This window comes from Carlito syrichta, unplaced genomic scaffold (genome assembly GCF_000164805.1).
Source record: "Carlito syrichta isolate Samal-C Ts95f unplaced genomic scaffold, Tarsius_syrichta-2.0.1 Scaffold302087, whole genome shotgun sequence".
NCBI classification, from domain to species: domain Eukaryota; kingdom Metazoa; phylum Chordata; class Mammalia; order Primates; family Tarsiidae; genus Carlito; species Carlito syrichta.
This window is the reverse complement of record NW_007246183.1, coordinates 82,100-107,742: the sequence shown is the minus strand read 5'-3', so window position 1 is coordinate 107,742 and position 25,643 is coordinate 82,100. Positions and strand designations below refer to the sequence as shown.

Sequence of the window (25,643 nt, the reverse complement as noted above, 5' to 3'; positions counted from 1 at the left end):
TTTCAAAGTATAATATCCGGTAGATGAACCACAATTTAGCCATCAGTAACTTCTAATGATAGGATTACTAAAGCCTTTTTTTTGTTTTGTTTTTTGAGTTGGAGTCTCACTCTGTCGCCCAGACTGGAGTGCAGTGTCATGCTTCCAGCCACTGCAGTCTCCACCTGCTGGGCTCCGGCGATCCTTCCACCTCAGCCTTCCAAGTAGCTGGAACCACAGGCATGCGCTACCACACCTGGCTAATTTTTTGATTTATTGTAGAGATGAGGTCTTGCCAAGTTGCCCAGGCAGGTCTTGAGCCCAGCCTTTTAACCTTCATGGCCCTTTTTCTTAAACACTTTTTCTTAAGCATTCACCAAAGAAACCTGAGTAAACCTGGAAGCATATCTGAACATCTGCAGCTAGGTGTTTCTGGGATATGCAGTACTTATGTAACTGCTAGTAAAATGTGAAACCATAATAATGTATTTAAATATTTTTAAAACCATAAAAATTATTTTGATGTTTTAAGTTAATAGAACTAGCTACATTGTTACAAAACTTCATGACATGACATGCCTTTTATATTCCTTTTTCTTGGTTTTATATTTTGTTTTTTCTTTGCCAGATTAAAAAGTAATTTTCATTTGTTCTGTTTTGCTATATTGTATGCATATATAAGCTACCATGAATCCTTTTTTAAAACAAGATATTTATAATAAACCTGAATTGTTGTATTGCTGCTAATTTTCATAGTACTAATAATTTTGAACATACAGTTTGTTAGTCACTATATTATTTCAAATACAGATTATGCCTTGGGTTATATTGTGTTATCTGTATATTTTTATTTCACTATTAAATATTGTAATAAACCTCACATTGATTAGTTCTGATATAGCTTTATATAGTGATATAGTGGTTGTGAAATGTGTCTATAAGTGTCTCATATATAAGCAATTAGAAATCACAAGTTACTGTGTAGGCTTTGCAGAGGAAAGTTAAAGCTTTTAAAAGTAACCAATTTTAGACTGGATTATAATTTTATGTAATCTATACTTTTTATGAAACAATAGTTCTCAATTTTTTATGCTGAATTTATTGAGCTCTGCGATATTGAAGCTCATAAAGCCATGCCATAGGTAGCTGTGTATATCATTATAAGCTTATGAAGAAAGTTCTTCTTGAGTTCAAGGTATGGAATATTTTTTCTGTTTATAGTATGCACCATGCTGTGCCTTAATATGTTTACAGATCCAGGTATGAAGCCTTATTTGAAGGCAACAATAGCAGTTAATAATAACTATATGGTACTAGCTTTTTCTCCTGACAGTTCTGTATGTATCTTTGAAGCACAAGAGGAGAATGAGTTGGCAGTAATCTCAAACTTGTGTCAGTCTGATGTACCAGGAGCAGGCACAAACTGGCATAGAAAATAAGTTAAGAGAGAAAAGGAGTTTAGTTATAGAGAAGGAAGAAGTGACTGTCATTATAGCAAACACTAGTAATTTTAGAAAAGGCTATCACTGTATCTATTTTGTATCATTGTTATTATACAATTTTTCAAATGATAGAACTGGTTGGTTTTGTTTTTTTTTTTTAGAACCAAAAATCTGAAGCACATTATTGACATTTTATATCACTAATTTCTTTATATTCAAGCCATCAATTTTAAAACCATGAGTGTGATATAAAACAAGGTATATTATTTTACAGATAAAGAACTGTATGCTTGGATGAAGTGTGTAAAGGGGCAGCCTCATGATCATAAACATTTAATGCCAACTCAGATTATACCTGGTTCTGGTAAGTATAAATATATGTTATTTACTTAGTTTAGTGGCTCCTGGTTGCTCCAGATTAAAGGAGAACCAAAAGGAGTATTTAGGAGTATAACAGAATGAGAGAGGAAAGGTTTAACTAGTCTTGAATTGTTTTGCTTAAAGTTACTGGAAATCCTCTCTGTAATAATGCTCAGAAATAAGCCCAGCCTCAGTGATGAAGAAAGTTATAGAGGAACCATTTTAGAAGATAAAAACTAGAGGATAATGAACGGCTTATTGGATTTACAGTGAATGCTTTTTAAGATTTTTGAGCACTCTGAACTGTTAATAGAGATGGGAGGAAAAAAATAAAGGACATAAATTTATTTGAATGATCTAGTCTACATTAGATGAAAGAGAATGGAGAAAAAAATGGAAGCAAATTTAAAGAGCACAAGAAAAACCTCTATTGTTCCTAATTATAAAATAAAGTAAGAAAAGGTTATAGTCTTAACAACTAGTAGTAATTTTTTTTGTTAACTACCATTTTATTTTATAGTTTTGACAGATCTTCTAGATGCCATGCACACCCTTAGGGAAAAATATGGTATTAAATCCTATTGTCATTGTACTAACAAACAGAATTTACAAGTTGGAAATTTTCCTACAATGAATGGTGTATCACAAGTGAGTAAAACTCTCTGATTATTCAAATAAAATGTGTGGTTAAATCAACTTTGGAAATTTCAATATGGTGTGTGTGTGATGTGAATTGTTTTCTGTGTTGTGTAAATTTATTTTAACTACTACTTTTAACTCTGAATAACTGAAGAAAAGTTTTTAAAAATGTAAATGTTTTACCCTTGTAGGTTTTACAGAATGTTCTTAATCACAGTAATAAAATTTCTCTGTGCATGCCTGAGTCTCAGCAGCAAAATACTCCTCAGAGATCTGAAAGTAATGGCAACAGCAGCCCAGGGAGTGATGTAAGCACAGATAGCAAGTTAACTCCTCCAGAATCCCAGTCACCACTGCACTGGTTAGCAGATCTTGCAGAACAAAAAGCCAGAGAGGAAAAAAAAGGTAAACATAACTTTATTATCTAAATGTATATTAGAGGATTATGATATAACTAACATTGTACTATTGTACATTAAATATTAGTTTAATTTAAACAATGTACTTAGGCCTTTTGCTTGAATCGTGGCCTTAGATTCAACCAAAAATTTGTCTTCACATAGTAGTAACTAACCTTTGTGTGATTTTCAGTAGTTATTCACAGAATCATTTGTGGGTAAGCAGATCAGTAAAGCCACCTGATGACTGCCATTGCTACGATATTTTATTTTGTGACGGGTACAAACACAGCAACATGTCTTAAATATTGGGGAAGATCTTCTCATATTTAAATTGACTTCATTCTGAAGGCTCTAACTCACCTTCAAGTTTGTGTTTATGAGAATAAATCATTAGCGCTTCAGTTTTTATATCCCAATATAAAATGCCAGTGCCAGTTTTGTCAGTACTTTAGTATGCTTAATTGAATTATGTGAAATTTTTTATTTCAGAAAACAAAGAATTTGCTCATGAAAAGCAAATTAAAGAAGAGAGAGAACAAGACAACTCTGATTCTCCAAATGGCAGAACATCACCTCCTGCATCCCAGAATAATGAGCAAGGCTCAACCTTACGGGATTTGCTGACTACAACTGCTGGCAAGCTGCGCGTGGGCTCTACAGATGCTGGCATTGCCTTTGCCCCAGTGTATTCAATGGGAGCCCCAGTGAGTGTAATGCCCGATTTTTGCTTTCTTTTTTTTTTTTTTGAGTCAGAGTCTCACTCCGTTGCTCAGGCTGGGGGGCAGTGGCACACTCATAGCCACTCCAGCGTCGACCTGCTGGGCTCCCACAATTCTTGCACCTGAGTATTCCAAGTAGCTGGAACTATAGGCACAGGCTACCATGCCTGGCTCACTTTTGATTTATTGTAAAGATGAGGTCTTGGCAAGTTGCCTGGGTTGGTCTCAAACCTGTGGATTCATGCAATCCACTCACCTCAGCCTCCCAAAGTGCTGGGATTACAGGCTGAGCTACCAAGCCCAGCCACGATTTTTGCTTTAATTTTGAGCCTTAAATAGAGGTAGATACTTGGCTGTTAGCTATAAATTACCCAATACATAGATACAGATGAAATTAAGTGTATTGAATTGCTAGACATGTTCCTGTTTGCGTTTTAACTCCAAAGCTGGCATTTTCCATCTTCTTTTCCGAGGTGAAAGTTTGTAAGAGGAGGCTCTTTGATGCCAGAAAAACTCTGAGATACCTCTTTAGCTTTTTAAAACCATTTGTCTAGTGGAGGAACACCCATATGAAAATGAATTTTTTATGTTACTTAAAAACCAAAAAGAAAAAACTGAGGAAGAAAGAAAATCTGAGTAATTACCTAGGTAGATTAAAATTTGTAGTGACTTTTAATTGTAGTGGCTTTTAAAAGTATATGAGGGATTCCACCTATCAGTACTCTCTCTCTGCCTAGGCATAAAGCAATGTAAGAGGTAGGAAGGCTGCTATACTTCTAGGTTCTGCAGACCTGGCAATTTCTTTCACTTCTTGTCTTCATTGGTTGGAGGCAGTGTGAATCCATATCCACTAGCATAGCTTCATATTCTTGACTGCAGTGATAGTTTTAAGAAATAACAGTGTATGGGAGGCAAATGCTCTCAAATATATAATTTTTTCAGTTTATTTCTTTTTTCTTAATAGAGTGGCAAAAGTGGACGGACTATGCCTAATATTCTTGATGATATAATTGCTTCAGTTGTTGAAAATAAAATTCCACCAAATAAAACTTCCAAGATAAATGTAAAACTAGAACTTAAAGAAGAACCTGAAGATAGCAGAAAATCTGCCATTAGTGAAAGTAATAAATTGTTCAGTGATATACCACATTCTTGGATCTGTGAGAAGCATATTTTATGGCTTAAGGATTATAAGAATAGTAATAATTGGAAGCTTTTCAAAGAATGTTGGAAAGAAGGACAGGTGAGTATTTGAGCTAGTTAAGTATACTCTTCATGGAACTGAAGTTTCCCAAATAGACAAAATGGTTTTCTCATTAGGGACAGAAATAGAGGGGGTAAGAAATAACACTTATCACATTTGGAGTGCAATAAGAAATTAGAAATTCTGAAAAGATTGCCTCAGTAATTGTTTCTGAATGACTGTTTTTTGGCCAGATTTATATGAATTAACAGGGAAGCACTGATTATTTGATGTTATATTTTTCACCTGTCAGAGAATAGACATCTAATAAGGCCTTATGTTTACATAATTCAGTTCATCTCTCCTTTTTTGAGCTGCATTTTAGTCCAATTAGCAGATTCATATCTACTATTAATATGTTTACATTAGAAGCACTTTTCACTTAACCAATTAAGTATAGATGTTTTCATATATTAATGTTTACACATAGTACATTTACTTAGAACTTAGTTCATCAGATCTTGAATGACAAACTATATTATTTCATTTTCCTTTAATAAAAATGATTTTCTGTTTGATAAAAGTTTTGATATAATGTTTAATATACATTTCACATGACAATTTGGTACATGAATGCAAAGTTATGAACAAATTTAAGTATTTATATGAAAGTATTATATTGTTGAATTTCTTGTTTTAACAAAAACATCACTGCTATTTTATTATACTTTGTTCATTCAGCAGATAGTTGTTGAGCATCTAATAAGATCCAGTCCTTGTGCTAGGCATTAAGACTAAAAATGAGTAAGGTGACCAGACATAGTGTCTCACGTCTATAATCCCACAGCACTTTGGGAGGCCAAGTCAGGAGGATCACTTGAGCCCAGGAGTTCAAGATCAACTTGGGGAACACAGTGAGACACTGTCTATATAAGAAAAAAAAAAGAGTAAAATAGATACAAATTGGTAAGAGCCATTTAACTGCAATGGTTATTGATCTTCTTAGGTCACTAATCCCTTTTACAATCGGTTGAAAGCTTGGTCTGTCTCCTCAGAAGAAATATGTGCATGTGCATTGCATATAAGCAAGATTTAGCACTTATTTTTTGGCTGGGTCTCCTTGAAGCCCTGATGCAAATTGCTACATAGAAATTTAATTTTGTGTGGGTTTTGAGGTAGAAAACAGCCACATAAATAAATGTTTCATAAATATGGTAAACATTCTAAGAACTTTGTTCAAGGTGCTATAGAAACCCAGAAAGGGAATGGTGAAATTAGGGTACCTGTTTAAAAGGCCAGTCTATATTGATTCCTCAGAAGGTTAAGTGGAATTTTGTTAGGTAGATGAGAGACTGGACATAAACAGTTAACATAGGTGTTTGGGGAACTCTGAATAGGCGTGATTATCTGGAACATAGATGAGGATTCTGTGGGAGAATGGTGTGGAAAGGAGGTGGTTAGGGGAGTTATTATGAAAGGTTCTTACATATCATGCTAAGGTGTGTTAACGTTATACCACAGGTGATAGGTTTTTGTTTGTTTTTGAGTAGGAGTTTCACTCTGTCACCCAGGCTGGAATGCAGTGGAACACTCATAGCCACCGCAGCCTGGACCTGCTGGGCTCAGGTAATCCTTCTGCCTCAGCCTTCCAAGTAGCTGGAACCACAGGCACATGTCACCGCGCCTGACTAATTTTCTTCATTTATTGTGGAGATGAGGTCTCGCCAAGTTGCCTAGGCTGGTCTGGAACCCCTCGATTCAGGCAATTCTCTCGCATCCATCTCCTAAAGTGCTGGAGTTATAGGCGTGAACCACCACACCTGGCAGGTCATAGTTTCAATTGAGGAATCTATATTATCAGATTGACATTCAAAAATAACTGACAGCAAAGCAGATTAGAAGTTAATTATAGGAACACCAGAGGCAAGGAGTCTTAATTAGGAAGCCTGGCACAGTGACTCAGCACTTTGGGAGACCAAGACAAGGCTTGAGGTCAGGAGTTCAGGACCAACCTGAGCAAATGAGTGACACCCTGTCTCAAAAAAAAAAAATGAGCTGAGTGTGGCGGCATGTACCTGTAGTTCTAGCTGTTTGGGAAGCTGAGGCAGGAGTATTATTTGAGCCCAGGAGTTCAAGGCTGTAGTGAGTTATGCTCATGCCATGTACTGTAGCCTGGGCGACAGAGCAAGACCTTGTCTCTTGAAAATAAACTAAAATAAAGCCTTATAGTATTTCGGGAAGATTATGAGGATAGATTAAGAATTTTGCTTTGAATTATTCTAATTAACTTACAGCTATCATTTTTTAAAAAATCTACTTTAAGCTGCTGATTATCATAAGGAATTGTGGCATGGAACTGGACAGGAGTATTTTATTGGATAGGAACTAGGAATTAATATGTTAATTACCAGCAATAGTTAGTTGTCTAGTAATTGTATCTATTTTAAGAATTGGATGTATTATTAGCCTATTGAAAGGACATTTGATGGACTCAACCAAGAAGTTAAATAAAATTTAGAGTAGTTGTGTTTTTGTTTTTGTTTTTCTTTTATGTCTTTTGTGGTGAAATCTCTAGCTAGAGATTATTTTGCTTTTCTGGTTCCCAAATTTTAGTTAGATTGCAAATTTAAAAATACTTACAACACCATTAATCTTTAAAAAAATTTTCTTTGTTTTCTGTCTTTTATTTCAATGGGATTTCTTTATGTTGCCCAGGCTAGACAAGAACTTCTGGGCTGAAGCAATCCCCTCTCCTCAGCCTCTTGAGTAGCTGGGAGTACAGACGTGTTCCACCATGTTCAACCTAATAAATATCATTTTTCAGAGATTCTTAACTTACTGTGTTCTCTAAGTTCCAGAATTTTACTTCATTTAGAGTAAAGGAAATTTTTAAAACCTGAGGTTCATAATATGTTAGATGGTTTAAAAAATGTCTTTACATTCTTTATTGGAGATTTTGAAGCTATAAATTTTCAACTGTTGGTTTATGGGTTAGAGGGCTTTGGGAAAATCTGAATGCATGTGCTTTCAAAGGAAAGATTCACTTTTAGAAAGGCTGGTCATTTGATTTGAAATGTAATATTATACCTAGGTGTTTAATATTTTTATTTATCATGATCCTTGTAGTAAAAACTCATTGTATATACGTTATATATTTTTGTTTAAAGATACTGCTAGCGTATATACATTCGATTAAATAGCTTTTGTTCTGCCCATAAAAATAAGTGTATAGATAAGGTAACCAAAAAAATTTATAGTTCTGCTAAGAAGTGGACTTTTTAACATAGCCTTTCAGTCTTCTTTTCTGAGAATTACTACACATTTATTATTATTTAAAGATGGACTTGCTCCTTTTCTGAGCTGGAGTGCAGTGGTACAATCTTGGCTCACTGTGACCTTAAGCTCCTGGTCTCAAGTGAGCCTCCCACTTCAGCCTTCGAGAAACTGGGAATACAGGTACATGTCACTGTGCTTGACTAATTTCATTTAAAATTTTTAGTAGAGACAGAATCTTGCTCAGTTGACCAGGCTGGTCTCAAACTCTTGGCCTCAAGTGATCTTCCCACCTCAGCCTTTCATAGTACTGGGATTACAGATATAAGCCACTGCACCCACCCTTACCACACACTTATGTTTGTTTTCAAAAATACCATTTACATTCTCTCATTTTTAAAATTTTTTTTTAATTTATTTTTTTAGTCGGAGTCTCACTCAGTCATCCAGGCTGGAGTGCAGCGGCACAATATGGCTACCACAACCTTGACCCACTGGGCTCAAGTAATCCTTCTGCCTCAGCCTCCTGAGTAGCTGGGCCTACAGGCATACAACATATGAGACAAGGGCTCACCATGTTGCCCATAGTAGATGATTTTTCTTTGACAGTATATTGTGAATCTCTTTCCTGGTCAGGTCCTATTTTTAATAATCTCTTTTTATACTCTCAGGTTCATCATTAGGCATGAAACTTAATGTGTTACCTATTTGTTATATGTACATGTAAAGTCAAATTTTGAATTGTTAACTGTTATTTATTTATTTATAAGCCTGCAGTGGTTTCTGGTGTGCATAAGAAAATGAATGGTAGCCTGTGGAAGGCGGAGTCCGTTAGTCTTGATTTTGGAGACCACCAAGCTGATCTTCTGAACTGCAAAGATAGCATCATTTCAAATGCCAATGTTAAGGAATTCTGGGATGGTTTTGAAGAAGTTTCAAGTATGTTGGTTTTTGTTTTACTGTTTTCTTTATCATATCTCCCCAAAAATGATAACTTTAATATGTAACTTAAATTTTTAGTTTTGAAACTTGTATTACATTGTGGTCTAATAAGACACAAGTAATTGGAAACAAAATACTAGATCATCCAGTCTCTAACACTAATATTCTTTGACCTTAAGGAAGCCATTTATACTATGTTATCTTACATATGCAGAAATTTTTGGAAACCTCATGAAACTGTGAAAATTGAATTATACAGTTGATGTGAAACACTTTGAAAATTAAAAGTATAAGTGTAAGATGCTAAAAAGTTCTTGCAAGTGGGTAATGGAATTTATTTATTTATAAAAGGAACAAAAGTTTTAATACTAAATAAGTATATAAGGAATAAAAGTAACTAAGCTTTCATTAAGCATGTACTATACAAGAGTCAAATCATTTACTTTTCCTCCTTTCGAAACATTAATAAAAATAAAAGGGTAAAACTACATTTTTAGTAATTATCTGCATTCTTTATAGAACGTCAAAAAACCAAAAGTGGAGAAACAGTTGTTTTAAAATTGAAAGATTGTCCTTCAGGAGAAGACTTCAAAACTATGATGCCAGCAAGGTTTGAAACTTCATTTTGACTCTTGACTTTTTTCAGTTGAACTGAGATTATCCCCAGAGGTAGGATAAGTAACTACAAATTACATGTAGTCTCAATAAGTAAATAAAATGCAAAATTGAATCTCTGTAGCTTTATTGGGAAGTAGAGGCAGGGGAGTCTGTGTTAGGGCAGTGAAGGAAAGAAATGCTCATGTTAAGGAACACAGAACCCTGTTTAGGACCTTCCTTGTGTTGGAGCTTTTAATTTGTAGTGGTTAGGGAAGCCAAATTGCTTTTTCAGTCAATATCATGTCTGTTTTTATATTCATTTAAATTTGGAATGAAGTAAAAATAAAATAAAACAAATTTGGAATGAAGTCAAGGAAAGCATTACCAGTCTTAAGAAAAGGTTGTCTGATGATTTGAACAACTTGAAAATTATATATTTGAAAGCACTTAAAAATGCAAATCTTTAATGGAAGGCAATGTTGTTATTCTTCAGATATGAAGATCTTTTAAAAAGTCTCCCATTGCCAGAATATTGTAATCCAGAAGGAAAATTCAATTTGGCCTCTCATTTGCCAGGATTTTTTGTGCGTCCTGATCTAGGACCCAGGTTGTGCAGTGCCTATGGTAAGTATATATTCACATTTCTCCCAAGTAGGAATTATATTAATTGTCTAATGGTTTTTAGTTTCTGCTAATTCTTTTCTTTTAATTCGTTGAAATCCTTTTTAAATATTAGTAGTGTGTTAGGAAGTAACAGCCAATATAAAGTTAAATACTTGCTAATTTCTTGTAAAATAGTCAACATTTTTTATTATTTGACTTTTTAAGGTAATAGGGAATCTTTAAATAATATAAATACAATTAAATATAATTGTAAAAATAATAGGACATTTTATAGATTGTGGCTTTTGGGCAGGTTTTTGTAACAAGACAAAAACGCAAATTGCAACTTATAAATTATGCTGATAGAGCTAATTTGGGGATATGTCTGATTATATTGTTAAATATATAAAGTATTTTGTCAAGTAAAACTTTGTTTTATACACAGGTGTAGCTGCTGCTAAAGATCATGATATAGGAACAACAAATCTCCATATTGAGGTTTCTGATGTTGTAAATATTCTAGTGTATGTTGGAGTAGCAAAAGGAAATGGCATTCTCTCAAAAGCAGGTAAAGAAACTTAAAGAATAGTGGTCTTTGGAATAACCATTGAATCATCACATATACTAGTGTCACCCAGAAAGTCAGCTTCAGAATTAACAGCAAAAAATCTAGACAGAATTGCAATGAGTTGGGGGGTATTTTAATCTTTATTATTTGAAGATTGATTAATTGTTTTTTTATGCAAGTAAAAATTTAAAAGTAAATATTTTAACATCATTAAATATTGTGATTTTTATGAAAGTATATTGTCAAGCTCACTTTTAAATATTTATTGAAGCTTTAAAAACTAGGTCCTGGGGCTCTAAAGATGATTAAGGTATGGTTTGTGCCTCAAACATTTTTTTTTCTATCAGAGAAAATAGGGTCTTTTCCTTCTAACCAGAGTAACCTTTGTATCTAGTACATAGGTTTTAGTTTCTATCCTCTGGATTTCTTTCTGAAACCTTGGATTACCAGTTATTTTTTTATACAGGCATAGGTGTACTGTCTTCACCTTTACCCTCTCTGCTGACTTTTTCTCTCAAAAATAGAAACAGAGTCTATGACTATTCTTTCTCAAAAGTAAGACCTTCAGACCTTTCCATCATGCTACCATCCCTACTCTCATAAGAAATACTTTGATATCTTGTCATCTTCCTTTCACATTTTAACTTATTGTAGTCTTGCTTCTATACCTGCCTGAAATTACTATTGCTACTGCTGTCATTTACACACATTTGGACAATTCAGTGGTGTCTTTCTGGTTCATTTTTTAATCATCCATGTATAATAAATGACACTGTTTATTACTACTTCTTCAGATATCATCCTTTGCTTCTGGGACACCACTTCCTGATTCTGACACCTTATGTCACTTACATATATTACTAACCTTTTTTTACTGGACATGCAGTTTCTTTTGAAACCCTAGGCATACATATCAGTGATCTACATCATGGCTGACATTACTAAGCTGTGAATGGATTCCCAGCTTAGTGGCTAGGTGCTGGGGACGTGGGATTTATTATAGTATTCACTCTGCTTTTGTGTACATTTGACACTTTCTGTATTATACAACCTAAATTTTCTCAAAACTATAAAAATTCATTTTATGTTATGTTTCTTACTTCCCTTAACCAGCCCTACCTTGTAGAGATTTGAGAGTCACTAGGCACACTCGAATTATAGTCCCAGCTCTGTTACAGAAATGTGTGACCTGTGGCTCAGATTATTTATGCTTTTTAAGCTAATGATGTCACAGAGTTAAATTATCTTGTACTTCATTATACTTTGTTCGTAACCTTCCCTACAGTACTTCACTGTACAATGTAGAAATCTGCTTGCTTTGTTCTCCATTACTATTAATTCATGTCCTTAAATACTGTAACTTTGTTTCTGCATACTCCCCAGCCTCTATTTCTAGCAAATAATATTTGGTCTTTTGAGAAAACTTTCAACATTTTAAATAATTCTTTGACTGTCATTTCTTTATTTATTTACTTACTCTATAGAGCTTTAGTCACTTTTATAGGTGGTCCCAAAGAAAGCAACATTTTAGTGTTATAATGATGTTTAAAATACATTTTTTAAATGCTGACCTTGTTAAAGCATGTGCTTTTTTCTCCACCTGCAGTATGTCTCTTACCTCCTTCAAAATGTAACTCAGGTTGTCATTCACCTTAGAGGTCTTCGTTAAAAAAAAAGTAAACTTACTCTAACCATTCTTTCTTAGGGTTCACTCCCACCTGGCTTGCCACTACCCTATTTATTTTAATTTGTAGGTAATAAAATTTAAAGGAAAAAATCAGAAAACTAGGGTTTCCAACTTTTAGTTTTGTTAAGAAAATACATTTACAAACATCACCTGTTATCTTTAAAACACTTTAACTCTCTCCATAAGAAGGATATAATCAGGATAAAGGATAGTTTATTTTTATGATAAATGTTTTATTGTCTTTAAATTTCTTGTTTTACCGTGGAATAGGAAAAAATGTTGTCACAGGTAACATTTGAGAACTGAGCCACTCTTTATGCCCATTGAACTGATAATGATTGCACTTCTCACGTTGTGATGTGTATTTCTCTAGATTTATTAGGACCCTCTTAAAGGTCATGAGATCTTGACTGGATCTTTCTAAACTCTAATCGCCAACATCCTAGGACAGTGTCTGGCACTTTGCAAACACTTTCTAAATGTTTGAATTAAGAAAAACTTGCAGCAAAGTTTGAATATAAAAAAGATTTTACTGTCACAAATTAGAAAACACCTGATGTTTCCTTAGTATCAGGCAACAGCTTTTTCTTTTCAAAGAACTTTTCTTGTAAGTGAGAACACATGGTATTTGACTTTCTGTTGAGTTGCTTCACTTAAGATAATGGGCTCCAGTTGCTGCAAAAGATGTGATTTCATTCTTCTTTGTGGCTAAGTCGTATTCCACTGTGTATATATACTACATTTTCTTTATCCAACCATCCACAGATGGGCACTTAGGTTGACTTTCGTATCTTAATAGACATTGGAGACTCAGAAGAATGAGGGACTGGAGGGATAGGTGATGAGAAATTTCTTGATGGATACAGTGTACACTATTGGTGATTTTTTAATACTGAAAGCCAAGACTTTTTACCACTACACAGTGTGTCCATGTAACAAAATTGCAGTTATGCCCCTTAAATTTATACAAGTTTTTTTGTTACAAAGAGCATTTCTTTAAAATATTCACTGTAGTGAAATTGGTTAAAAAGAAGATCTTCCTATTGTTCTATACTTAGAGACAACCAACTAATATTTTCACATATATACTTCCATAATTACTTGGGTACATACATATATATGCAGAGTTTTTTAATTTGTCAACTTTTTAGAAGGATGGTGTGATATTTCTTCAAAACCACAACTTTGTTGTTCATGAAACACTTTTGTTTGATTACAGAGTAACTATAATAAAACATGAAATCCTGCAGGAATTAATCAGTTATACAGTTTTCTTTGACATTCATTAGTCATGTTAATAAGCAGATCCCTTCTCCTCACCAAACCTTTTCACTCAGGTATACAGCAGAGGTTATGATTTCTGCCTACCTTACCAAGTAGTTATAGGAGTAACTAATAAATGATCATAAAAGTCCCTTGGAAGTTATAAAATGCTATGAGTACAAGTCATTGTTATGACTACCCTACTGGCACTAGGAGAAAGGTGGTTAAGTTTGAAATGTAGCTCTTGGGTTTTTAGCTCCTTAGTTCACAGAAAATTAATAAACTAGGAGAGTTATTGTTACTCTGCTCTTGTAGTTCTAACAGTTTTGAACATATAACTAACTAGGCTTGACTGCTCTTTAAGAGTACTGATCCATTCAGGCACCCTTCTTCTCTGAGAGATCAATTTTAGGAGACTTGGCTTTCTGGTAGTCTTCACTGATCAATTTGTTTCAGGAATTCTCAAGAAGTTTGAGGAAGAAGATTTGGATGACATTTTAAGGAAAAGATTGAAGGACTCAAGTGAAATACCTGGTGCTCTGTGGCACATTTATGCTGGGAAAGATGTTGACAAGATAAGAGAATTTCTTCAAAAGGTATAATTTAGTTTGCAAATAATTTATCTCCACCTAGACAATGGTGATTTAATTTGTTAATTAAATTAGTTAATGCGTCTTCATTTGGCTTTCAACAATATAAGATCATTAAATTTTTACATCAGAGTAGGGTGGCAGTTTTTATTGAAAGTCAACGGTCCCTTTTTCTTGTTTGAAAGCCTGTTTCCCATTGAAGGTTTTAAGTGGTGATTTGTTCCCAGTTTTTGGTGTTCTACCGTTCCCTAATAGTAAAGGTCTCCTCTATTGATGCCTCCATTAGTTGGGTGGTGAAAACATCTATTTGGAGTTGTAGGATATAAAAACTAAAGTTTTATGAAAACATCTAAAGAAGGTAGGATCTTTATTTTCTGTGCATCAAATTGGTATTTTTGGCTGCTGACCTAGACGGTAATTCTACTTGATCACATATAATACTGTGGTAGTTATTTGAGTAGATTGTGAGGTTTATTAGAGTAAACTGAAATTTTGAATAATCATATCTTTCTTTAGTTGTCAGATACTCTAAAAGAAATTGGCATGTTGACCTGAAATAATTGGTTCATATCCTTTTTTTCGATTATTTTTTAAACTTTGTAGTTATGGGAATTTATTTTAAGAGATTGTCATTGTTACTTACCTTGTAATACTTCTCTTTCAGAAAAGAATTAAGTTTTGTGTGATCAGTGTGAAGTAAAGGAGATAATAGCCTTGTACCTACTGCCAAATACCTATCAATATCTTGATCTAAAATACAAAAATCTGTGCCTTCTAAAACAAAATAATTACTTCACTGAAGGGTTTCTTGAAACTGATTTTCCATGGATTAGAAAGTTAGCCATGTAATGGTTTTTATCTTTATACTTACCTTTAAAAAAAAATCAAGAACTGTTTATAAAATCCATACGTATGAATGATTTACTTTTGGGGGAAAAAAACAACTAAACTACTCTTTTCCTCATCTTTGTATTACACTCTTGAAACAATTGTTAGGAAAGAGACCAGATAAATGGAAACATCATAGTAGAAGGAGGTAGTGAAAAGGAATATGATACACTCTAACAGCATTTCTCTAACAGCATTTTCAGAGCAGGGCGCAGTGGCTCATGCCAGTAATCCCAGAATTTAGGGAGACGAGGCAGGAGGATAGCTTGAGACTAGGAATTTGAGATCAGCCTGAGCAACATAGCAAGATCCTGTTTCTCCAAAAAAAGTTTTGTTTTTTTAAAATTAACTTGGCATGATGGTGCAGGCACCTATAATCCTACCTACTACGGAGGTTAAGGAGGGTGGATCATTTGAGGCTATGGTGAGCTGTGTTCACACCATCTCACTCTAACCCAGGTGACAGAGCAAGACCCTAACTCAAAGAATAAATAAAAATAATAACAGCATTTCAGTGTTGTATTGTTTTAGTGCTCTTTGGCTTTTCAAATTATTGGAGATTTTTTTTCTTTTAATTAAGAGGCTCAGTCATTGTTTCATTAGATTCTGAGAACAAAAGACTGTTGGTATGGTAAATAAAATTGAAATTCAACTGAACAGAATTTATCATATTTTTAACACATATTTCAGATTTCAAAAGAACAAGGCCTTGAGATTCTACCAGAACACGATCCAATACGTGACCAAAGTTGGTATGTGAACAGAAAGCTCCGTCAAAGGCTGCTTGAAGAATATGGAGTCAGAACCTGTACTCTTATTCAGTTCCTTGGTGATGCCATTGTTTTGCCAGCAGGAGCACTTCATCAGGTATATACCAACTTATTTCTAACACATCTATTACTGACTGAAATAACTAATTTTGCAAAATAAAATGTTCATATTATAGATATAAATGAAAGAAAACACAAGTAGCAGAATGATCTGCACCAGGCTGCTTCCATTAAAATGGCATTCCAGTGCTTGAAGAAATCTGACATAATTAAATACCTTGTTTTAACATGAGCCAGATTTCCATTTGCATATTGTCTATGAGTTAGTGCACCAAAATCTAATTTTTAAGACTTCTTTTAGGGACAGTTACTTATGTACTCATTCTGGAGAGTGAGGTGTAAAAGCATTGGCTAGGAGTGGGTAGAGCGCATACTGACTTGACTTTTCTATCAGACTTTAAGTGTACCTCCTCTCCTGCTTCTCTTTAGTGTGCTAACATAGCAAGGACCTGTCTAAGGAAAGATGGCATGTAATTTATATAACTAACAACCCATAAAACTTAAAAGCTAAAAAGTGTAATCTTTATTTCCAAATCTTATGGCATAGAACAGATTTGTGGGTATAAAGGAGGGATTAAAAGCACACAGTGGATTCCTATAGGGAGAATGGGCTAGGACAGTGCAGTAATCCCGTAGTAAGAGAGTGTGCCAGGGAAATGGAAGATTTCAAAAAGCTAGTTGGCCTTAGAGTTGGTTCCCTACCTTTTCCACTGCTTAGTAATTGTAATGCTGTATATTTGTTTACCAAATATTTTCTATAACTGTATGTGTAGTTACTGCCTACTTAGCATTTATGACACTAGTATACACAAATATCCTTCAGTGATAATAGTGGCTTAGTTTTAGCATGTGGTAGGTTCAGGGTCAGATTTATCATTCTTAAATCTCAAATAACATTTATGAAACAGTAGTAAAATTTAAATGTCATAACAACAAATGTACTTTTCTCTACTATAATTTCTTTAAAAAATGTAATTTATATTAAAGGGCTATATTTTCCTATGGACTTATTATATCAGAGATGTTATATTATTTATGACTTATGTGTAATTGAGATTCACCCTATTCTATATTCAGATGTAAATGCCCTCAAGAGCAGCCTGTTTAAGGGATTGTAAATCTTGTTGTAAATAAGAATAATTATTTGGTAATACAAAATAGAGTCCCTCGAAGATCCTTATTCACATTTTCAATTTATCCAATGTTAATTTTCTTAAAACTGGACAGTGTAATCATTTTGTATAAGTTGAGATATAATGTGCATATAGTCGTTTACCCTTTTTGGTGCACAGTTTTTTAAGTTTTGAAGAACGCATATTTTGGTAACAATACAATCAAAATATAGATCTTCCATCACTCCAAAAAAATTTCTCCTGCACTTTTTGTAGTTAGCCTCTCTTCCCACCCACAGTTCATGTACTGCTTACTCATGTCTTGTCTTTTTAGTTAGTTCCTCCTATATAAGAAAACTATGTAATTGGAATCACAGTATGGAGCCTTTGAGTCCAGCTTTTCTTAGCATAATGCATTTGAGATTCATCCATGTTGTGTGTATCAGTGGATTTTTTTTTTTTTTGAGTTGGAATTCTTACTCTTGTCTGGAGTGCAGTGGCACGCTTACAGCCACCGCAGCCTTACCTGCTGGGTTCAGGTGATCCTTCCTCCTCAGCCTTCCAAGTAGCTGGAACTGCAGGCATGTACCACCATACCTGGCTGGCTACTTTTTTTATTTATTGTAGAGATGAGGTCTTGCCAAGTTGCTCAGGCTGGTCTTGAATCCCTGGGTTCAGGTAATTTTCGACCCTCTTGCCTCGGCCTCCTGAAGTGTCGGTATTACAGGCATGAACGACAGCAGATCTTTTTTTATTGCTGAGTAGGTGTTTGTTGTATGAATATTTATTTAAAAAAAATTTTTTTGCAAGTCATGGTCTTACTCTGTTGTCCAGGCTGGATTACAGAGTGGCTTGATCACAGCTCACCAAGGCCTTTTACCTTCTGGGCTTAGATGATCTTCCACTTCAGCCTTCTGAGCAGCAGAGACTGCAAGCATGTGCTATCACACCCAGCTAATTTTTTCTTTTTTCTTTTTTGTAGATCAAGGTCTCACTATGTTGCCCAAGCTGGTCTCAAATTCCTGAGCTCAAGCATTCCTCCCACCTCCACTTCCCAAAGTGCTAGGATTATAGGCATGAACCACTGCACCTGGCTATTTTTCCATTTTTAAAATCTGCTTATCCAGTCACCAACTGAATACATTTGGGTTGTTTCCAATTTGAGACAATAGTATTTGAAACTACCGTAAACATTCACATACATGGTTTTTATTTCTGTTAAGTACATGCTGATTAGTGAAATTGCCTGGTCATACCATAATGTAAGATTAACTTTATTTTCTCTGCTTCCTCACTAGCACGTGATACTGTCAGTTTTGTGTTTAAACCATTCTTATCAGTGCTGCGGTTTTAATTTGCACCTTCTTAGTTACTAAATTTTGAGGAACTTTTTATTTCTTCATTTGCTTTCTGTATATCTACTTTAGTTGAATGTGTGCTCAAATATTTTGTCCATGAGTTTTAAGTATTTCTTACCTATTTCAGATCAAGTCCTTTATCTTTACAAATATGTTATTTCTCTGTGATTTGTCTTTCCAAAGAGCAGAAGTTTTTTCATTTTTCTTTTAAGGCACAGGGTCTCACTCTATTGCCCAGGCTTGGAGTTCAGTGGTGTGATCATAGATCACCGTAGGCTTAAATTCCTGGGTTCAGGCGATCCTCTGCCTTAACCTCTACAGTAGCTAGGGCTACAGGCCCACACCACTATACCCCACTGATTTTTCTATTTTTTTTTTTATAGAGGCAGGATCTTGCGATGTTGCCCAGACTGGTCTCAAACTCCTGACTTCAAGCAGTCCTCCTGCCTCAGCCTCCCAAAGTATTGGGATGACAGGCATGAGCCACTGTACCCGGCCAGTTTTTTCATTTTGATGAAGTAGATGGTTGATTTCTTTATTTTTGTTAATGGATCTTACTTTCATTGTCTTTACACAATTTTTGCCTTGCCCAAGATAACAAAAATTGTCACCTCTATTGTCTTCTAGAGCCATTATGGTTTGGGATCTGATATTTGGGTATATAATTTAGCTAATTCTTGTATGTGGTACATGTGGTACACAATATGAATTGGAGTTTGATTTGTTTGTTTTGGTTTTTGCATATGAATATTTGGTTGTTTCAGTACTATTTGCGAAAAGACTATTTTTAGATATTTTATCTTTTGAAAATATAATTATTATGATTAAGTAAAATATTTGAATGTATAAAAGGTTTCACAGTGAAAATTCAGCCTCCTGCCTCTGCTGTCAGCTCGTTTTCTCCAGAGGCAATAATTGTTACCCCAAAGAGATTCCATACTTAATACTTGTCTCCCTAATGCTTCTGCTGTTTTGGGAGGAGTAAAGGAAGGAAAGAGTTGTCTTTTAATATGTACAAAGTGATCGCATCTGTCTGCAAAGAGCCTCACAAGGCCCTATTTGCATCCTATCCATATGCTTACATATATATGCTCACATATATACATGTTTTTGCACAAATGTAGATGAACAAAATTAAGGCTTTCTGTAATTTATATTTGTGTTCTTTGCAAAACAAATGTACTTTGACCTCTCCTTCTGTGTGTTTTTTCTTGCTACTTAAGAAAGTTTACTTAGGTTGGAACTCACTTCCAATTATGACTATATATGTTTTCTTTTGAGATATGTAGAAAATTCACATAAATTATAGAAAGTAAATTTCATCTATGGTAGAAGTTGTTTTACCTAAATAGACCGAGACAGCATGTATAATCTAGACTGGCAAATTCTATTTTGAGTTCTTCCTTAACTTCTCTGTGGCATATTTTGGCATAGAAATTTCCAGCTACAAAACTAGGAATTTCTACCTTCCCTCCCCTATGTGGTGTGATAACGACAGCACAGTTCTTTGCACTCTGTTAAGAGGGTGTTGACCATGACTCACAAGTGGTGGTAGTGTAGTTTTGAGAGAGCATTCAAGGGAAGTGATACCTTTGCTCACAGTATTAACTTGGATTTGAGATGCATTATTACTTACAACCTGTTTAGGTCTTAGTGGGTCTGGAAACTGTGCATTGATGACTTCAGCACTTAGAAGTGGTCCTCAAAATACTCCCAGGCTCTCCAACTTGGTGTTCACATGTTTAGCATACATTAGAATGTCCTGGAGGGCTTTTGATAAAGCACAGATTGCTATACCTCACCATCAGAGTTCAATGGGTCTGGGGAGGGACTGAAATTTTACATTTCTAACAAGTTTCCAGGCAGTGCTGATTTTGCTGTCCAGGGACCATACTTTGAAAACCACAAAAGGCCTGACTTGGTGGCTCAGCCTATAATCCCAGCACTTTGGGAGGCCAAGACGAGTGGATTGCCTGAGCCCACGGGTTCGAAACCAGCCCAGGAAACTTGGCGAGACCCCGTCTGTATAATTAAAAAAAAAAATTAGCTTGGCGTGGTAGTGCTCACTTGTAGTTCCAGCTACTTGGAAGGCTTGGAGACGGAAGGATCGCTAGAGCCCTGGAGGTCAACACTGGGGTTGCCGTGAGTGTGTCACTACCCTCTAGCCTTGGCAACAGAGTGAGACTCCAACTCAAAAAGAAATAAAGAAAGAAAAACCACACAAATAGGAAGCTCTTGCAAACCCAAAGGAAAGTCAAAAATCTTTCAATCAAGTGATACCTACCTCATGACAGGAGCCAGCAGTGCTAGGGAAGAAACAACATTCTGTTCTTTAGCCTGTCAACTGTGAGCATTGCCAAAAGCCATACTAGGAAAAGAGTGGACTGTCTGAGCAGGAGAATTCAAGTGTGTATCTTAGCAAGCTGAGGGAAGCTATCATAGTACAGTCTTCTTTACAGTTTAAGAACTACTCTAGAAGTGCACACTTTAAAATCTTCTCTTAATAAATATGACCCTGTATGTTATACTCTTGTGTATCCCTAAACAGAACAGTTGGACCCTGAATACCAGGATTTATTTTATCACAGTTAGCACAAAATCTTTAAGTTTGTCCTAAACTACTTAGGTTAATTGATTGTGTTTGGTTATTCATAGTCAGTTTATAATATTTTAAAATTATAAATTCTCTGCATTCTTATGACCAGCAGGGTTTTTGGGCAAAAAATCTTTCCACTCTTAAGTTCTCACAAATAGCTTGGGTATATAACAATCACAGTGTCAAGATGAATACAAATTACTTTTCCTTAATATTACCTATTACCTTAACATAACTGATCCTTTAAGGCAAGTGTGAATAAGATAATAACAAGGAAGTAAAATGTAAATTACTCAACTGTGGTCAAGAAAAGGGATAGAATGAGAAGTTTAGTTGTGTTCTTTAAAACTGAACCTTGCCTCTTGAAACTAACCCTCAAGCCTTAAAGCAAAATACTTCAGGTGAGGGGGTGTTCAGTAGAAACAATAGCATCTTGTGAGCACTGATACAGGTCACTGTTCTAAAAGTCATTCTAAAACCATAACATGGCAAAGACTGACAGAATGAACTTTTTCAGAACTCTGGAATCTCATTCAAAACTTTTACAGCAACCAGGAGACTACTTAATGAAGAAAAGGGCAGCCAATTTTTTTGGCATTTAAGGAAATCTCTGTTAGGTCACTGGCTGACCACTGAGATAATGGAACAGATACTTAAGTGACTACACCCAACAAGGAATACTGCCTTTGCAAAAACAGTTTGGAAAAGTCACTAAGCAAACGGATGACTGCAGCCCCTCAGCAATCAACAACAGCAAACCCTGAGGCAGGGGGAGAAAATGGTTACCGGAATTAACACATTATAATGTTCAGATGCCCAGTTTCCTGCAAAACGTTACAAGGCATACACAGAAAGCAGAAAATATGTCCCATTCAAAGGGAGAAAATAAATTGACAAAAACCTTCCCTGGGAAGCCCAAACATTGAACTGATTAGACAACTGTCTTAAGTGTGCTCAAAGTGGTAACGGAAACCAGGAAAATAATGGATGAACAAAATGAGAATACCAGTAAAGACAGAATTTATAAAAAGGAACCAAGTAAAAATTTTGGAGCTACTGGTGATTTTAGGACATGCTAGAGCTAGACATACCAAAAGGTACATGCTAAAACTTTGGAAGGACTGACTCTCCCACATCATGTTCAGATAAATGAAAGACATGAGGAAAAAGGGCATTTGGAGACTGTGTATGCTGGTATGAGAGAGTTAGTAATAGGACTGTAAAGCATCACAGGAGTTGGGCTCCTGTTGACTTGCCATTTATTGGCTGATTTGTCTTGGGACAGGCGCTGAACATCTCATCCATAGTCTCCTGCTCTGTGAAATAGAGCATCTGTTCTACAGACACATAATGAAGAGCCAGTGAGACTGTACAGAAATGCTGAAAATGTGAGGCATCCACTATGTTCATCCTCCAGAGGAACCAACAGCCTAATGATTAAAGAAAAAGAATGTTTACTTTACTATGCTACCAAGTTATCAATAGAGGCACAGTGCTTGAGTTAAAGAACTCTGCAGACTTCAGCAGCTGTTCAGGTGGTCATTATGCCCAGAGGAGGAATTCTAGCCCCTCTGGAATTCCATCACCCTATCATCAATTAGATTTTTTTTCCCACAGTCTCCATTTCCCACTTACTATCTCCTTCATCTCACTCTTCCCAATTAAATTTATTTTGTATACTTTAAAATTAGAATAAATTTAAATTCTTAGTTTTTCAGTTATTTCCTCTTTCCCAGGAATTTTATGACATTTTTAAATATCACTAGAATACAATCTGAAAACATCAGAAATCCCAGATTGGGTCAGCTTTTGGGCCTTCCTCTGTTGTTTTACTGAGCATTAATAGGAAGTAGTTCTAAGAAATAGTAAAGTGCAAAGTCAATTTGCAAGTGCTGAACAAATGACAGATAAGACTATTGACTGACTTCTTGTGAAAACCATTTAGTAAGGAGAGAGAAAACCGTTGAACTATTGTACTGATGTCATAGAGAGTGAAGGGGACTATCTTTTAATTGGCAAATTTGAAAGCCACAAAGACTCAAAAAACCAAAATCCTAGGATAATTCTGAAACTCAGTTGTGGTCAGTAGATCTGCCTGGAACTACATTTTTCACCCCAGTTCCTAACAAAAAACTAAGTTTCATTTTCTTTTCTTTGTTCTCTGGTGTAAGAGTTAGTAGTGAAATGATCAAAATGCTGAAAGTCAAAGAAACAACATATTCAGATTGATTTCCTGGTATTCTTTCCAGTTTTCAGTTTTTTAAAGTAACACATTTTTTAAAAGTTCACCTTGACAAAATTGATAATTTAGGGTCTGATTATCCAAAGGATTCCTGGAAAAGTTATTTTCTTTTTATCATTTAAAAATATTCCATTTACAAAGTCACTTTACATGAAGCTTTTCAGTGACATAACTTTTCTCATAAAGTGTGGTCTTCTGCTTTAAAATCCATTTGATGTTTTGGAGAAAATAAATTCTCCAGCAGAACTGTCCCTTGTGTTTATTGGTTTTAGACAACTTGGCCTTTCTTTTCACCTACGTTCTAAAATTTATATTTCACTGTTTTTCTTTTTGGGGATAGGTTCAGAATTTTCACAGCTGTATTCAGGTAACTGAAGACTTTGTGTCTCCAGAACATCTTGTAGAGTCATTTCACTTAACACAGGAACTGAGACTTTTGAAGGAAGAAATCAATTATGATGATAAATTACAGGTAAGAGATGAGTGTTCTAATGAGATCCTGTTTGGCAGGCTTTTTTATATTCAGAAATAAGGAACGTGTATAACAACTTAAGCAGTTGTTGCCCAGTTAGTCACATTAAGATAACAACCAAAGATTAACACCAATGTTGTATTTAATTGTATGCATTATAGTTGCCCTTATTTTACCTTTTGGTTTGACAACAATTTTAAACTTTGTTGGCTTTCCTTGGTGTCCCCAGTAGTGAAGTTGTTGTTTTAATCTGGCAGTTGTCATTTGTTAATTTCTGTCCAGCTGATGTAATTAGAAATATCAACATCTCTTTCAGGTTAAAAATATTTTGTATCATTCAGTCAAAGAAATGGTGAAAGCCTTGAAGATACATGAAGATGAAGTAGAGGATATGGAAGAAACTTAAGTGTGGTCCAATTTGATGTTAATTTTAGGCCATTGAACTGGGATTACTTACCCTCCAATGATGATATGTATGCACTCTGACTTAAGCTTCATAAACCATCAGTGCCAAGAAATTCTCTTTGTAGTAATTACTTGTTACTGACACTGCAGCAGTATAGCATATGTCACAGTTCCTGTGATTCAATGTTAGTTATAAAACAAGCTAAATTTAAAAAGCAGCACTATATAGCTGTTTATGTATTATAGTGTATATGATGTTTGTGAAAATGCCAGATTTAAGATGATGTATTTATTTTTGGTAAAAAATACAAAATTCTATGCTATATTGTTGATCAAGTGTAAATGTGACCTTGTACAGTTTACTAAAATAACTGATATTTTTCACTACATTGAGACAGTTACTGTGAGAATAGGACATAAACACCAGCTATTGCCTGCATCTGGGAAATTGCTGAATCGCACAGCAGTCATGTCATAATCAGAAAATTACTGCCAAATAATTGTAAACTTTGTAAAATATAAAGTATATAAAGTAGATATTAAATACAGACACTTCAATATTTTGTTGAAGCTTATTGACTGTACAATTAAACATTTTCAAAAGGTGTAATTTATTTAAAATTGTCTCATTTTGGTAAAATTTATGTGAACTTTTAAAGCTAAATATTAAACTTAATATGCTATGTAAATATATACATATATACATTTAATGATGTATTTTTTTAAAACATTGGCTTGCTTTTGTTAAAGTGCAAGTGTTACATATGGCTTTGTACATTAAAGTTGAAAGGGGTTTTACATTTTCCATTAAAAGGACTTTATCAAAAAAAATTGGCTTGTTCCATACTTCTCCCTCTTTTGACCTGCATACCACTGAGGGCAGAGAAGAGCCTGAAGTCAGCCTGGGTTTGAATATGAGTTCTTCTACCTACTGTGTGACTTTGGCAAGTTGCTTTAATTTGGAGTCTTGCTTTTGCTGTCTGGCTTTGTTTTTTTAAATTAAGTGATAGGGTCTCTGTCAATCAGGCTGGCGAGCAGTGGTGCAGTCACAGTTCACTGCAGCCTTGAGCTACTAGGCTTTAAGGCATTCTTCTTCCTCAGGATCCTGAGTAACTGGGACTACAGGCCTGACTAATTTTATTTTTTGTGAGACAGTCTGGTCTCAAACTCCTGGTAAAGCAGTCCTCCCACCTCTGCCTCCTAAAGTGCTGGAGTTACAGGTGTGAGCCACCTTGCCCACCTAGCTGGCTACTATTATCACTTGGTTGCTTGAGGCTCATTTGCTCTTAACTCATACTGAGTTACTGGAGCTATTCAGGCCTCTACTGACACCTGCAGGATATTGAAGGGACAGCCTTTCCTTCTCTGAAAGGGGAATGTAGCTTAAAACAGTAGCAGCTCAAGTTGTGACACCTTAATCCTCATTTTCTTTATGTCTTCTATCATTTAGCTCCTTGTAGCCAGTCGTGCCACCCTCCATCTTGAGTAAGGTTT

The 25,643-nt window shown here is 35.1% G+C and overlaps 1 protein-coding gene across 6 annotated transcripts in view; it reads left to right on the top strand.

Moving 5' to 3' along the window:
• The window catches only part of JMJD1C (jumonji domain containing 1C), a 265,229-nt gene extending 240,249 nt beyond the window's left edge, over positions 1–24,980 (top strand). For 3 of the 6 annotated variants that reach the window (XM_008056064.2, XM_021711364.1, XM_021711362.1), the window contains 13 exons: positions 1,696–1,785; positions 2,302–2,429; positions 2,612–2,825; positions 3,311–3,525; positions 4,505–4,783; positions 8,767–8,935; positions 9,458–9,548; positions 10,029–10,159; positions 10,584–10,706; positions 14,113–14,252; positions 15,825–16,001; positions 23,613–23,744; positions 24,061–24,980. In XM_008056064.2, the coding sequence (XP_008054255.2) occupies positions 1,696–1,785; positions 2,302–2,429; positions 2,612–2,825; positions 3,311–3,525; positions 4,505–4,783; positions 8,767–8,935; positions 9,458–9,548; positions 10,029–10,159; positions 10,584–10,706; positions 14,113–14,252; positions 15,825–16,001; positions 23,613–23,744; positions 24,061–24,150 (1,979 nt within the window). In that variant the 3' untranslated portion in view covers positions 24,151–24,980. The remainder of the gene's footprint in view (positions 1–1,695; positions 1,786–2,301; positions 2,430–2,611; positions 2,826–3,310; positions 3,526–4,504; positions 4,784–8,766; positions 8,936–9,457; positions 9,549–10,028; positions 10,160–10,583; positions 10,707–14,112; positions 14,253–15,824; positions 16,002–23,612; positions 23,745–24,060) is intronic. The other 3 variants (XM_021711360.1, XM_021711361.1, XM_021711363.1) reach the window with 1 other exon arrangement.
• Positions 24,981–25,643: the final 663 nt, after the last annotated feature.